The sequence below is a fragment of the Populus nigra genome, chromosome 4 (assembly GCF_951802175.1).
Source record: "Populus nigra chromosome 4, ddPopNigr1.1, whole genome shotgun sequence".
NCBI classification, from domain to species: Eukaryota; Viridiplantae; Streptophyta; class Magnoliopsida; order Malpighiales; family Salicaceae; genus Populus; species Populus nigra.
In genome coordinates, this window is record NC_084855.1 from 11,961,660 (window position 1) to 11,976,321 (window position 14,662).

At 33.9% G+C, this 14,662-nt stretch overlaps 1 protein-coding gene across 2 annotated transcripts; it reads left to right on the top strand.

The window, feature by feature from the left end:
- Positions 1-3,377: 3,377 nt before the first annotated feature.
- On the top strand, positions 3,378-8,065 carry LOC133692715 (transcription factor EGL1-like). Of its 2 annotated transcripts, none has more exons than XM_062113837.1 (8): positions 3,378-3,747; positions 4,356-4,607; positions 4,718-4,814; positions 4,965-4,979; positions 5,565-5,621; positions 5,753-6,655; positions 6,995-7,438; positions 7,723-8,065. In XM_062113837.1, the coding sequence occupies exons 1-8, from the start codon at positions 3,623-3,625 to the stop codon at positions 7,840-7,842; spliced, it is 2,013 nt and encodes a 670-aa protein (XP_061969821.1). In that variant the 5' UTR covers positions 3,378-3,622; the 3' UTR covers positions 7,843-8,065. The 2 variants fall into 2 exon arrangements, with proteins under 2 accessions (XP_061969821.1, XP_061969822.1); XM_062113838.1 differs by having other exon boundaries at positions 3,389-3,747; positions 7,718-8,065.
- Positions 8,066-14,662: the final 6,597 nt, after the last annotated feature.

Below are 14,662 nucleotides of genomic sequence, written 5' to 3' on the forward strand. Positions count from 1 at the left end.
TTTTAATATATATCAAGCACTTGAATAGTAGCTAAGATTCTTAGTAAATTACTTGGCCTAATGCTTGCGCTTCGCTGTAAAGCTGGATTTTTTTTTTATAAGAAATTAATGATATTCAGGTATCGCAAATGTATTTTTTTTTAAAAGAAAAATATATGATTCAAGTTATAGATCCAACTGAGTCAAACAAGTTTTTTTTTTATTTCAATTAAATAGAAAAAGATAGTAGATGGATCAAGTTTAAAAAGAAAAATGATTAGGCAAAACCATCACTATATATCCTATTCCGATGAACAATATCTCTGAATACATGGGTACACTTCCCTCCCTACAATCTTGATGTACATCGAGGATGTTAACAGGCGCGGCCTTCCTTTTGTTTTAGTTCTTCAAAATAGCTTCGCCTGGCTCCTATCTGGCCACTCCTTACCGATTCCCAGGTGAACCCGTGTAGGAGAACATCACTAATTGAGCAACCAAATAGCTACTGAACAACTTAGATAGAGAAACAAGCGCGACCTGAGCGTAGAGAGAGAGAGAGAGAGAGAGAGAGAGAGAGATGAATGAAACAGGAGATGAAAACAAAAAGGAAAGTGTAATTAATGGTATAGGCCCTGGACAATGTGGTGTTAGTCATGAAAGGATAAGAATACCCTTGCAGAATGACAAAAGGAGAAACCTGATGAACAAGGAAAGAAAAAAAAAAGGGTTGATACAGAAGATAATGGTAGTAACACATGCATGTACTATGTCATTATTGAATAAAACATATTACACACACACATAAATAAGCTCTGGAGTTCTTTTTTTTTTTTTTTTTTTTGTCAAATCTATCATTTAGTGTTGGGTTTAAATTGAATTTTATTTTTTAGTATTGAGTTAATGATAAATTAATTTTGATATTTTCTATCATATAATAAAATAAAAAACTAATTCGATCTAGTAGAGTCCATAACTCTGTTCACGGGGCTAGTAAATTAACTAAATATCAATCAAGAAGTTGGGTATGAATTTTTTAAGTTTAAACTATTATATCTAGTTTAATGACTATGCCAAAAAATTTTTAATTAAACGTGTTTTTTTATATTTCAAAAAATTTATGTCCAGTCCACAATAAAAGCATATAATGTAACAACAACCCTATAATTAGAACACAAATAAACACATTCAAGATCATAAAATAACATGAAACCAAATAAACTTTTTTTTTTATGTGTGTATGTATATATATACATTGAAATTTCAATGAAGTTTCCATTAAATTTTAATGTTTATAAGTGTCGACATCATTATTTACCTGAACAAATCTTAATTTTACACAAGATTAAAGCAGATTATGTCCATTTTTTTCGACTTTCCCTTATTGCATTTCATAAAATGGTTTCTGTACAATTATCTTATAAACTTAATATAAACAGATTGTAATAGATTAATAAATTAAATTCCATACATTTCTAATTAATACATAAAAGAATAATATTATACAAAATACCACAATGATCTATAAAACTTAAATTAATATGAGCATGATTAATAATAGATTTAATTACATATTAAAAAACAATATCAAAATTACATTACATAATAAGTGTGTAGTATTCCTAAATTCAACATTAAGGTCTACCATCATAAATAATAACAAAAAAGTCTATTGTTCAACTCGAATTTGTAAGGATCCTATAGCTAAAAATAATTACAATAAAAAAAATACTATTTAACAATTAATATGTCTATTTGGTATAATAATTATTAAATTATGAATATCGCTAACCAACATTTAAGAAATTTCATATCCTCAGTTATCCAATGATATCTTAACTCATAGTATCATTAATTCTTTTATATCATTTAAATTCATTATCCCAATTACATCTTTTGGGTTATCTATCACTTTGATGATTCTAATTCCTTGAAGGTAAATTTATCATTTAAATTCTCAGTCGTCAGATAAATTGATACCTCTAGTACTACTCAAGCACTAGTCAATATTTAGATTTTTCTTTTTAATTGTTCGATAATTACATCACAATTGATATATATGCATAAAAAAGCAATTAAAGAATTTTAATTATTTCAAAGCTAGACCCTCGAACAACTTAAATATAAAAGTGTAAATCGCCTACCTAATTCTTGAGCTTTAGATATAGTCCTTTGTTGTTGTACCAAACATGTAGTCTCATATAAAAAATTCTCTTTTAAAATAGTAATAGTTGATTATCGGTTAGATTAACCGGGTTTACATATAAACTAGTTATAAATTACACAAATTGAAGTGAAACATTACTAAATGTAAATGTAAAGGGGAGAAAATATATATAGTTTAATTACCTATTTTGTTTTTACTTAGAAACTCACAATAAGTCGGAAATAGTTTTTCTCTTCTTTTGACTTTGCGTCACTGATCTAATCAATCTGCAAACGTCTCTCCATTAAAATAGTAATTCACATGAACATGGCTCAGCTACTACTCGCCGAGTTATGGTTATCGGCACCAAGGATCAAGGAAAGATTTGCTCATTATTTGAAAATAAAAAAAAAGAGGAAAAAAACTCATGAGACTCATTGATGTTGTTAGTAAGTTTATTTCATACGTCTGAATACGAATAAAAAAGATATTGTATAATAAGAATTTGTTTATTTTATGTTTTAAAAATATTTTTTAAAAATAATATATATATTGTTTTAATGTTTTAATTTTAAAAAATAAAAAAAATATAATTTCAATACATTTTCAAACAAAAAACAACCATTATCACAGCACCAAACACATTCTAAAACTTCTACTATATATTTTAATTTGGATACAAAATTTAATATCTTAGTTATTAAATAAGTTGATTTATGACGTTGAGTTTATCTTTAAAAAAAGAGAGAGTAGTGGTTTAATATTTTATGACATACAGCAACCAGCAATGTTAATTTAATCAAAACAAATTCACAAGTTACTCCATGAAGAATCTCAGGGGGCAGAACTATAAAATCCATCAATGGTATCGAGCTAGAAAGCCAATCCAATCTGCAACCTCAGAAATCGATAAACATATACAAGCGAAATCCTTTCGTAATCGGAGCACAAGCTATTTTATTTCGTGGGGTAGTATTTTAATGGCGTTTCCATGCCATGATAGCGCATCAAAGAACAACAAGGGCAAGGGAGATCTTTTCTAGATTAAACAAAAGATTAATTACCTTGGCCGATAGATTCTTCTCATTAATTGCTCATTAATTTCAGCACTGTGGCCATCTTTTAACCACAGAAGATGGCACTCCTCCTTAATTGAGATAAAAACAACGCACAGTCCATTCCATTTTTATTAGTTTTTGGGATTTTTTTTTTTATGAGAAGAAAACAATAGTGGCACTGCCACCTATCAAGACAGTGCTGCTGGCATGCTTAGACATATTTGCCAATAAAAAAACAGAAGAAAGAAGAAGAGCTTGATTGGTTATAAGGCCATGATTGTCTGACAAATTTCCACGAAACAATATTTTGCATTATTGGAAGTAAACAACCATCTGGGGTCCGCAAAAAAAGTGAGCAGTCAGGCTTTCTTGTTTGACTAATGTATTGGAGAGAAGTGTTTTCACTTCTGTAAGTTTGAGGTTGGGTCTGTGTTCGGCAATGGCTCATGTTGTCCAAAGCCAGCAGGTAATACTAGAAAAGCTGAGGAAACAGCTTGCAATTGCTGTGAGGAGTGTACAGTGGAGCTACGCAATTTTCTGGTCACTGTCAACCAGACAGAAAGGGTACATTAGTTGAACTATTTCACTTTAAACTTTTAAACTACTTCTTTTCTTCTTACAGACGATTCTTTGTTGCAACTCTATTCTTATTTCTCGATTTCCATATCTGGGTTTTCACATTTAATGATAAAAATACCCTATCCAAGATTAAGAAGAAGAAAAAAATTTCCCTTGTCCGCAGTAGAACTTAGAAGATTATGGTTTGCTGCAGCAGATGTTTTTTTTTTTTTTTTGTACAGAGGAGAGGCTAGAACACGAGAACTCCAGAGGGAGGGGATCCTACTGTCAGCTGAGCTATATGCTCATCGGCTGCTGCAGTAGAAGTTGACCACTAGAAGTGAATAGACTAACCGTTAGATTTGTTTTCTTTTTCTCCCCACCCCTCATTTACTTAAATTTGATAAAAGAAACGATTTTATTGTTGAAGAATGTATGAGAATTAGGGCTGTGAAAGTATTCTTCTTTTAAATAGATAATGCTAGGATAGTTTTAAAGACACCTCCTTTCTCTTGGGTAACACAATGCAGCATTGAAAAGTTAATTGAGATTGCTTTTCATTTATGCCTTCAATGCTTATGCTGAGAAAATACAACGTGATCATGTTCTTTTAGGGTACTGGAATGGGGTGGTGGGTACTACAATGGGGACATCAAGACTAGGAAAGTTCAAGCCACGAAACTTAAAGCTGATAAAATAGGCTTACAGAGGAGTGAGCAATTGCGAGAACTTTACAAGTCTCTCCTTGGAGGCGATGCTGGCCAGCAGGCTAAGAGGTCTTCTCCTGCATTGTCTCCTGAGGATCTGTCAGATGAGGAGTGGTATTACTTGGTGTGCATGTCCTTTGTATTCAATCCTGGTGAAGGGTACTAATCTGTCTTTCACTGATCCAAGGATCTTCTCATTTTCTATTTGGGTAATGTTGTCATATAATTATGCTATTAGATGGTCGTTCTTATTTCTATTTGCTGCACAGGTTGCCAGGAAGAGCATTGGCCAATAAACAGACCATCTGGTTGTGCAATGCTCAATATGCAGATAGCAAAGTATTCTCTCGCTCTTTGCTTGCAAAGGTTGGTTTCCCTGGTTGAGATCTGTTTCACATTTAATGCAGATTTCAACTGATCGTAATACCTGTAATGTCTTATATTCTATGAAGGAAAACTGACCTTTTGTTTTTCCGTGTTATGTTTTCTCTATGACCGGACCATCACTGACCTTAGAGTGCATCTATTCAGGTAACAACAGATCTATTTCTTTATGAATACATCATGTGAATGCTATGGACACACTTACACAGACTTGCCCCTGCTTTGGCCTTTGCTGGGAAGGTCGTCGTATAAAAGAAAACATAATTCTAATCTATGCACACACTCACCCACCCATACATGTCCCTGCATTGACCTTCTCTGTTTGGCCATTTTGCTTTGCTTTACATTGCTATGCGTTCTTTTTGCATGTTACTGAAGTAAGACAAGCGGTCACATGATAAGCCAATCTCAAACCTGCTATAATAAGATGTGCATTCTTTTTACATTGCTATGCATTCCTTTTCTGAAGTATAAACTTCAAGAAGCAATGTTGCACCTGGCTGGCATATGATAAGATTTCCCTCGTCCTTAGTGCTTTCAACATTGCTGTCATATACAACTTTGCTTGCTAATTTAAGGAGGAAGCTATGTACCTTGATGGGGATTTTTTAAAAACCGTCATTTCACCTGCTTTGAAATTCAACACCCATAGCCCAATTCATATATTATCAAATACAGATGTGCTATCTTTCTGCTCTAACATCACATGGGCTTGTGACCTCAATTTTGCAGACCGTGGTGTGTTTTCCCTATCTTGAGGGAGTGATGGAGCTAGGTGTAACTGAGCTGGTAATTTCCTCTCTGGAAAAATAGATCAATGACTTTCTAATTCAGAATATATGTATATAAGCATGCATGGAATGAAACAGTTTATAAATGCCTTAATTGCGTTCTTGCTTCTCTTCTTGGCTTATTTCAAGGTCACAGAAGACCCCAGTCTCATTCAACATATCAAAGCTTCCTTGTTAGATTTCTCAAAGCCTGATTGCTCTGAGAAATCTTCCTCTGCTGCTCATAATGGAGATGATGATGAAGACCCAATGTCTACCAAGATCAGCCATGAGATAGTTGATTCATTAGCTTTGGAGAACCTGTACTCCCCAACAGACGATATAGAACTTGAGCAAGAGGGAATTAACGATTTACATGGAAATTTGCGTGAAGAATTCAAAAGGAACTCTCCTGATGATTGTTCAGATGGCTGTGAGTGCAATCACCAGACTGAAGACTCCATGCATGAAGGTTTAAATGGAGGTGTTTCTCAAGTTCAAAGTTGGCATTTCATGGATGATGAATTCAGCGATGATGTTCTAGATTCTATGAATTCGAGTGAGTGCATATCAGAGGCTGTAGTGAAACAAGGAAAGGCCGTACTCTCTTCCAAGGAAAAAAATGTAACCCGCCTTCAGTCGCAAGTATTTCAAGAAGGAAACCACACAAAGTTGAGCTCCTTCGATCTTGGAGCTGATGATGACTTGCACTACAGAAGAGCTGTGTGTGTTATTCTGAAAAGTTCAAGTCAATCAATTGAAAATCCATGTTTCCGAAGTGGAGATCACAAGTCCAGTTTTTTTAGCTGGAAGAAAAGAGCAGTTGATGGCGTTATGCCACGGGTACAACAGAATATGTTGAAGAAGATTTTATTTGCAGTACCTTTGATATATGGTGGCCACTCTCTTAGGTTCGACAAGGAAAATGGAGGAACAGATTGCCTCAAGAAATTGGAAGGCTGTGAAACGTGCAAGGAGCATTATAAATCAGATAAACAAAGAGTGAATGACAAATTTATAGTACTGAGGTCGATGGTTCCTTCTATTAGTGAGGTAATTAAATTGCCTTTGTTGGAAATCTTGTTATTATTGAGACTTCGATAATAATTGGAGTTTTCATAATTCTTTACACTTGTGTTGCTGTAAGAAACTGCGATACATTTTTGGAGAGCTGGAAACCAATCTCCAACTTTTAAATATGTATGCTCAACTGATTTTATGCTGGTTTTTCTAATTAGCTACAAAGCATTTATGTTCTTTTCTCCTCAACAACTTTTATGCTGAATTCTGTAAACTGGCTCTGAAATAATGTTATTTCTGAGAAGTTCATAATTCTGATACATGAATTTTTATTGTTGCTATTCATTAATAAACTCGATCATAATTGTTCAGATTGACAAAGAATCAATCCTCAGCGACACCATTAATTACTTGAAACAGCTTGAATCAAGAGTAGCAGAACTAGAATCTTGCAAAGGCTGGATAGATCACGAGGCAGGACACAGAAGGAGTTACATGGACATGGGAGACCAGACATCAGATAATGACGACATCAAGAAGATTGACAATGGAAAGAGGTCTTGGGTAAACAAGAGGAAGGCCCTTGACATTGATGAAGCTGAACTAGAGCTTGATGGGGTTTCTCCCAAGGATGGGATGTCCTTAGATTTGAAAGTATGCACGAAAGAGAAGGAGGTTCTTATTGAGATTAGATGTCCTTACAGGGAGTACATGTTGCTTGATATCATGGATGAAATCAACAAACTGCAGTTGGACGTGCACTCAGTCCAGTCATCCACTCTTGATGGCATTTTCGCATTGACCCTGAAATCTAAGGTTTGTGCTGAAGATCAATCCAGTTGCTACCTTTCTGCTTATCTTTTGTCTTTCAGATGCATTAAGAAATCCATAACTAAGAAATGTGAGGTGCACTGACTCCCGATGAGATTAAATATGATGTCTAATGAGTATTATAATCCAAAACTGAAATAGATTATTACCATTATAAAAAATACGGCCTTTAGAAGAAGCCAGTTGTCACTGAAGTTGTTTCTGATACATACATCAATGCCTTTTTGTTGGAAAAATGCTTAACTCTTATGAACTTGGTTTCAGTTTAGAGGGGCAGCAGTTGCACCAGCAGGGATGATCGAACAAGCACTTTGGAAAATTGCCGGCAAGACTTGAGTCGTCATATATCAAATAGTACTTGGATGGCTTATCCATTCAGTACAAATTAGTTACTAGATTCTCATGTATCATGTAGCAGTAACTGCATGGCCTCGTAACTGCATAACTTCAATTTCCCTCTTAACCTTCTTTTCATTATCAAATGTTCAACCTTAGTGCTTGCTAATTAGATCAAGTAGTGACTTGTTAGAAGTGGTGGAGGAATCAAATCTTTCAGCGTAATTTTCCTACCAATTTGGATCTCATTTCAATAAAGTGTTGTTCTTTATGAAACCGTTCTATCTGTTGTGCTGCCGATTGATTCTCCAAGTCCATCATCAGAAGAGCTAGTATCCCTGTTAAAATGGCAAAAAAAAAAAAAAAAAAAACCAAGATGACATCCTGAATAATTAGAATAGGCTAGAAAATTCGAGTAATCGTCATCCTAAATCACACTCAAAGAAATCCCATTGCACCAAAATCTTCAACACTTCAGCATCTTAGTAGCCATTTGAAACACATTACTTTACAAGAGGCACATGGAACCTTGACTAATGCTGTAATTAGAATTCTTAAGTAAAATAAAATTCATTATATCTCAGATATTCCTGTAAAATAAGATGTAAATAACCTATATCACCTGACCAGGTGCAGAATTTAAAATTTGATGTAGGAGAGTATATTGTTCTATTTGCTTTCCCCAACCAGAGACAAGTTGCTGAGTGCCAACTTCAAGCATTCATAATTAACATCTCTTTCAAGCATTCATATTCTTCAAGAAAACAGCAAAAATGTCGACAAAAAGGAAACACCACGTTCCCACACCGTGGACCCCCCAAATAAATTCAATGAGTAGCTTTACCGGTATGGACCTTAAAAAGATCAACAAAGTACAATAATTAAAATGATTCTTAATGAAGGTGGAGAAAACTTCTTCAAAGGATATGAAACTTTTCACGGGCAGTTATATATTGGGTTTTTGAGATTGAGCTGTTTTAACGTGGTTATTAAATTTGAGCTTTATGTGAACCTGCAAAACAAGTTTTTTGATGGCTCTGGAGACCCTCTAGTTAGTATTTAAGTTAGTATTAATATAGATAAAAAGAAAAATTTACATTTACAATGATATGTGTATTTGCATGAAAGATACAAGAGATAATGAGAGGTTGGGGGAGAATGCAAGCTCCTTTTATCTCTATGTTTCTCTATGTTTTTGTGAGTGAATTAAGTTCATAACTTATTGTTAATCATCTAGGAACTCATGAGCTTTTATATATGCAAGAATCTTGTTATGTAATCATGTAGGATGATTACTCTCATGTTGATGGCCGTACTATCAGTACGAATGGTCACATTATCATTGTGGGTGATTGCATTATCACTTTGTAAAGACAGGTGTTTAGATGGGTGGCTCTGGCATAAGCATGCCTTAACACCATTTTGTATGTCTCATCATGTTGAGGAGTCATGTTAGCATTAAATACAAAATCATCCAAGACACGGAAAAATAGGGTTAAGTCTTTTAGGGCCTAACTTGATTCCACACCACAGGAATGGTGGGCTTAGATAATCCTTAATCGAACCTACTAGGATAGGAATGGGTTCAGGTTTGAGCCCCCTTCTTTAGTTGGTTGTTTTAGGCAAGAAGCCCATCACTATTGAGTAGGCTTCATTTTGAAAACCCACCACATTAGTAACCCTAAGTCTTTGTGTTTGTGGTGATAGAAAAACTTAGAGTTTCATCCGAATTATCTTTCAAAAGGTGCTTCTTGGATGGGCATTTAGTATGTATATTTTACCTTATGTATATTGTCATTGTATTGTGCCTTTTTATACTTTTTTATGAGGTGTTGCATCTTTATTTTGATCCACTTAAACCTAGGTCCAAGAAACAATCCAAACAAGAGACTAATTCATAAAAGAGTTAAATGTCTCATTTGAATTGAGTTCTTAGGAGTTAGAGATAACTACTCAGTTTTAGGAGGTGTCATTAATATTATAACAAGTTAGGTAGATAAGAGTATTAGATGTAGAGGATAGAAATTCATCTAAGGAGTGACTTGTTCTTGGTGATTATACTAGAGAAGATTGGTATAGGGATTGTTTATTGAGAACCCGATTAAGGAAGCCCTTCAGGATAAAGAATATTTTTCTTGTTTTTTGGAATTTGAGCTGACTTTGCTTTTCTCTGATTTGGTTTGGACTTTTTATAGAGGTGATTTTGACAGGTAACCAAGATCTGAGACCGAATTGGAGGGTTGTTATAGAATTAGGGATTGAAATAGAACAAGAAAAAGAAAACATGTCAAGCTCATGACCACTCATGTGCTAATGCATTGAGAAGTGTTCCTTGTTTACTTATGGAATGCACAGCTACTTCTAGTGGTCAATTGGATAGTTTTTTATGGTGTCAGGTTCTTCTTAAAAGAACAATCTTTATTGTCTGGTGTATGTCAACAAAAAGTCAACGGAGGAGGAAGATCATTATTGTTTTGGTCATGTCTTTTTTTTCTTACTTGCTTGAATTTTTAGCGATCTTTTTTTAATTTTAGGCTTGGTTTTAGTTACAATGAGCTCTGGTTTGAGTCGATTAAACACTTATTTTGGGCATTTTTTTTTGTCAATTTAGACATGATTTTTGGCCTATTTTTAAAGAAATTTGGGCTCGGTTTTTTAGATCACTTTTCCCAATGTTGGGTTTAGTTTTGCAACTTCCCCCCCACATCTTGGACTTGGTTTTATATTTTTTTTAAGGATGGAGGTTACCTAAATGAATAGTGTCTAAATGAAGAGTATACCTGAATAGAGACATGGTCTCATGGAGACTTATGAAGATTTTTCATGGACACTGTTGGACTTTTCTAGGAGAAATTGCATGGAGGCTTTTAGAGTTTTTTCATAGAGATAACTTTCATGAAGAATATCTTGAGTTTAAGCTAAGTCATCTTTATACTTGAATAAAGATCGTATTATACCCAGATGGGTAGTTTTACATGCATAAAGGGGTTGTTCATACTTGAATGAAAAATCACTTGGAGACTTGTGGGGATTTTTCATAGAGATATGGAGTTTACATGTGGAGATATAAAGATTTTAGGTAGATACATGAAGATTTTTTATGGATACATGGAGATTTTGCTTAGAGACATGGAGATTTCATGTGAGATATAAAGATGGTGACACTCTTTCATGTCATTATAACATGCTCCTTCCTCAAGTTGCAGTTGTTTACATGCATTAGGGTCTGGAGGTGGTCGAGATCTTAAGTTACTTTTGAGTGGTTAATAAAGTCTTTATGAGAATCCTCAATTGTTATATTAATTGTTAGAGATATGGAAGAACTAATGTACTTACTACGTGAAGGTCTATTATTTTCTAATATCTTAGATTTTTTTTGTTGTCTACCACAAAAAAAGCTAGGAAGTAAAGGTAATTGAACTATCTTTTGTTCAATTCTCACAAACAAAACCACTGATAAAAGTTTGAGAAAACATCAAATAATTATTGGCCTTTTCATGACTAGTTGATGAGTTTTTAAGATTAAGCCATTGAAGGTGGTTGTTAAACTTGAGCCTTATGAGCACCTACAAAACGAGACTTTTGATGGCTTAAAGGATATTTCGATGCTTAAGTTAGCAATTATATAGGAAGAGAGAAACATTTATGGTGATGTGTGTACTAATAGGAAAGATAAAAGAGATGATAAAAGGTTAAATGAGAAAATATAAGTTCCCTTATCTCTACGTGTGTTTATAAGTTAAGCTCAAAACTTTCTTTCATTGTTCATTAACTCATAGACCTTTATATACCCATGAATCACATGAATATACTTGTTATGTGATCATAGATGATGATTATCTATATTATAGATGGTGGCATTATCATTATAGGTAACTGCACTGTTATTATAGAAAGCTACATTATTACCTTATAAAAAGAGACATTCAGGCGAGTAGTTCTGGCATAAACATGACTTAATATCATTTTGTATACCCTATCATATTGAGGAGTTATGTCAATATTAAATATAAAATTGTCCAAGACATGAAAAGAAAAGGGTTAGGTCTTTCAAGCCTAAATCTAACCCTTACCATATGAATGGTAGGATTAAGTAAGCTCTTACCGAACCCAACAAAGTGTAAATGGGTTAGAGTTTGAGCCCACCCTTTTTTTTGTTGGTGGCCTTAGATAAAAGGCTTATCATCATTAAATTGGATTTAATTTGGAAACCCACCGAATTAGTACCCATTCAAATCTTTGTGTTTATGGTGATGTAAAGACTAAAGTTGTATATGAACTATTTTTCAAAAAGTCCCCATTAGATGAGCATTTAATGGGTATACTTTACTGCATGTATATTGTTATTATAATTGTACATCCGTGTATCTATTTATAAGATGTTAGGTCTTTGTGTTGATATAAGTGGACCTGGGTCAAATAGAAATTCGTTTCATAGGAGAGTTAGGGATCACATTTGAATTAAGTTCACAAGAGTAAAAGATAATTACCCAGTTCTAAAATGTGTCACAAATGTTATAGCAAATTAGGCAAGTAAAAGTATCAGTTATAGAGGAGATGAATTCATTTAAGAAGTAGCTCATACTCAGTGCTTATATTAAAGGAGATTGACAAGTGGGTTGTTGGTTGAAAACCTGGTTAAGTAAGCCCTTAATATGAAGAATATTTTTTTATTTCTTGAAATCTAATCCAACTTTGCTTGTTGGTTTGGATTTTTATTTTATTTTATTTTGATAGGTGGCCAAGATTTAGAATCAAATTGGAGAGCTATTGTGGAATCATAAAATAAAATAAAAAGGGAAAAAATATGTCAAGAACATGACACCCAGCGCTAGTGTGAGGACTAGTGTTTCTCATCAACTCGTGACGCTAATAGCTACTTCTAGCGGCCAATTAGAGATTTTCTCATGGCATTAGATTATTCTTAAAGGAACGATCATTTTTATCTTATGCATGTCAATTAAAAGTTGGTTGAGGAGGAGCCTCATTCTTGTTTTGTTTTTACATTTTTCTTTCTTTCTTCTCTTTTAAATTCTGCATCCTTTTTTTAGTTTAAGTTGCAATAGGTTCAAGTTTGAGCCTACTAAACATCTCTTTTGGGATTGATTTTAAGCCATTTTCCATCATCGATATGGGCTTCGTTTTCCAACCTATTTTTTTCTATGTTGGGCTTAATTATGCTACCTATTTTTCTCCATATTATGCAACTTAATTTTAAAAGGATAAAAGTTATCTAATAGTGTGTAAATAGAGAGTATGCTTAAATGAAGACACGAGTTTCTTATTGAAACACTTTTTTGTGGAGATTTATAGATATTTTTCATGGAGATTGGCAAAGAACTTTATTTGGAGACATTGTATGGACACTTTTAAAGATTTTTCATGGAGATCATTTTCATATAGACTATCTTTAGTTCAGGTTCGGTCATCCCCATACCTAAATAAAGACCATATTATACACAGGTGGGTAGTTGCACATGATCAAAGAGGTTGTTCATGCCTAAAAGAAAAATCATAGGGAGATATATGAAGAATTTTCATGGAGAGATGGAGTTTATGTATGGATATTTCACTTGGAGACGTGGAGTTTGTGTGTGGATATTTCACTTGGATACATAGATATTTTGTATGAAGATAGGGATTTCATATTGAAACATGAAGATTTTGTTTAGAGATAGAGATCTCATATGGGATGTGTGAATTGTGGCATTTTTTTTCTCTCCTACACATCATTTTGACATGCTCCTTTCTCAAGTTGGAGTTGTCTGTGTGCATTAAAGGGGTGCATCTAGTAGAGATAATGTTGGAGCCATCTATGAAGGAAAAGGTAAGGCCTTGACTTACTTTTAGGTGGCTAATAGAGCCTCCATAAGCATTTTTTATTTTTGTATTAGTTGTTAGAAATTTGATGGAGCTGATATACCTGTGATAAGAAGGTCTATTTCTTTCCCATATCTTAAAGTTGGGAATTGAACTGACTTTTCTTCAATTCCTATAAACAATGCTACTAACAAAGTCAAGGAAAAATTTAAAGGAGTGTTTCCATGGTTGGTTGATGGGCTTTTCAAATTGAGTTGTTGAAGGTGATTGTTGAACTTGGATCTCAAGAGCACCTGCAAAACAAATCCCTTGATAGTCTAGGGGACCTTTTGATGCTTAAGTTAATACTAATATAGGCAAAAAGAAACCTTTGTGATGATATGTGTGTTTGTAGGAAAGAAGCTAGAGATGATGAGGACTGAAAGAAAGGATATGAGCTCCCTTTTATCTCTTTGTGTGTTTGTGAGTGAGTTCATGAGCTCATAGCTTGTTGAATATTACCTAGTAACTTATAAATCTTTATGTATTCATGAATCATGTGAATCTACTCATTACAAAATCAAATAGGATGATTATCTTTGTTATGGATGGTCGCATTGTTGTTATAGATTATCGTACTGTCATTATAGACAGTTGCGTTATCATTATGGGTGATTGCACTGTCATTATGAGTGATCACGCTATTACCATGTAAAGTGGAACGTTTAGATTAGCAGCTCTAACATGAGTATATCTTAACATCATTTTATATGCTCATCATGTTAAGGAGTCATGCTAGCATTAAATACAAAATCATCCAAGACATGAAATAGAAAGGGTCGAGTCTCCCAATGCCTAATCCAAGCCCACACCATATGAATGATGAGCTGGGATAAGCCCTCACAAACCTGCCAAGGTAGGGGTGGGTTCGTCTTTGAGGCCATCCCCTTTAATTGATGACCTTGGCAAGAGGCCATCACCAATATTGAATTGGCTTTGGTTGGGAGGCTCTCACATCAATTGTAACAAAATATGATGCAATATAAATATATATTATCTTTTTTTTTTTATAAC

Coding starts and splice junctions, on each gene's coding strand:
- LOC133692715 (XM_062113837.1), top strand. CDS start 3,623: ATGGCTCATGTTGTCCAAAGCCAGCAGGTAATACTAGAAAAGCTGAGG. Junction 6,656..6,994: donor TGGTTCCTTCTATTAGTGAG/GTAATTAAATTG, acceptor ATAATTGTTCAG/ATTGACAAAGAATCAATCCT. Junction 7,439..7,722: donor CATTGACCCTGAAATCTAAG/GTTTGTGCTGAA, acceptor GTTTCAGTTTAG/AGGGGCAGCAGTTGCACCAG.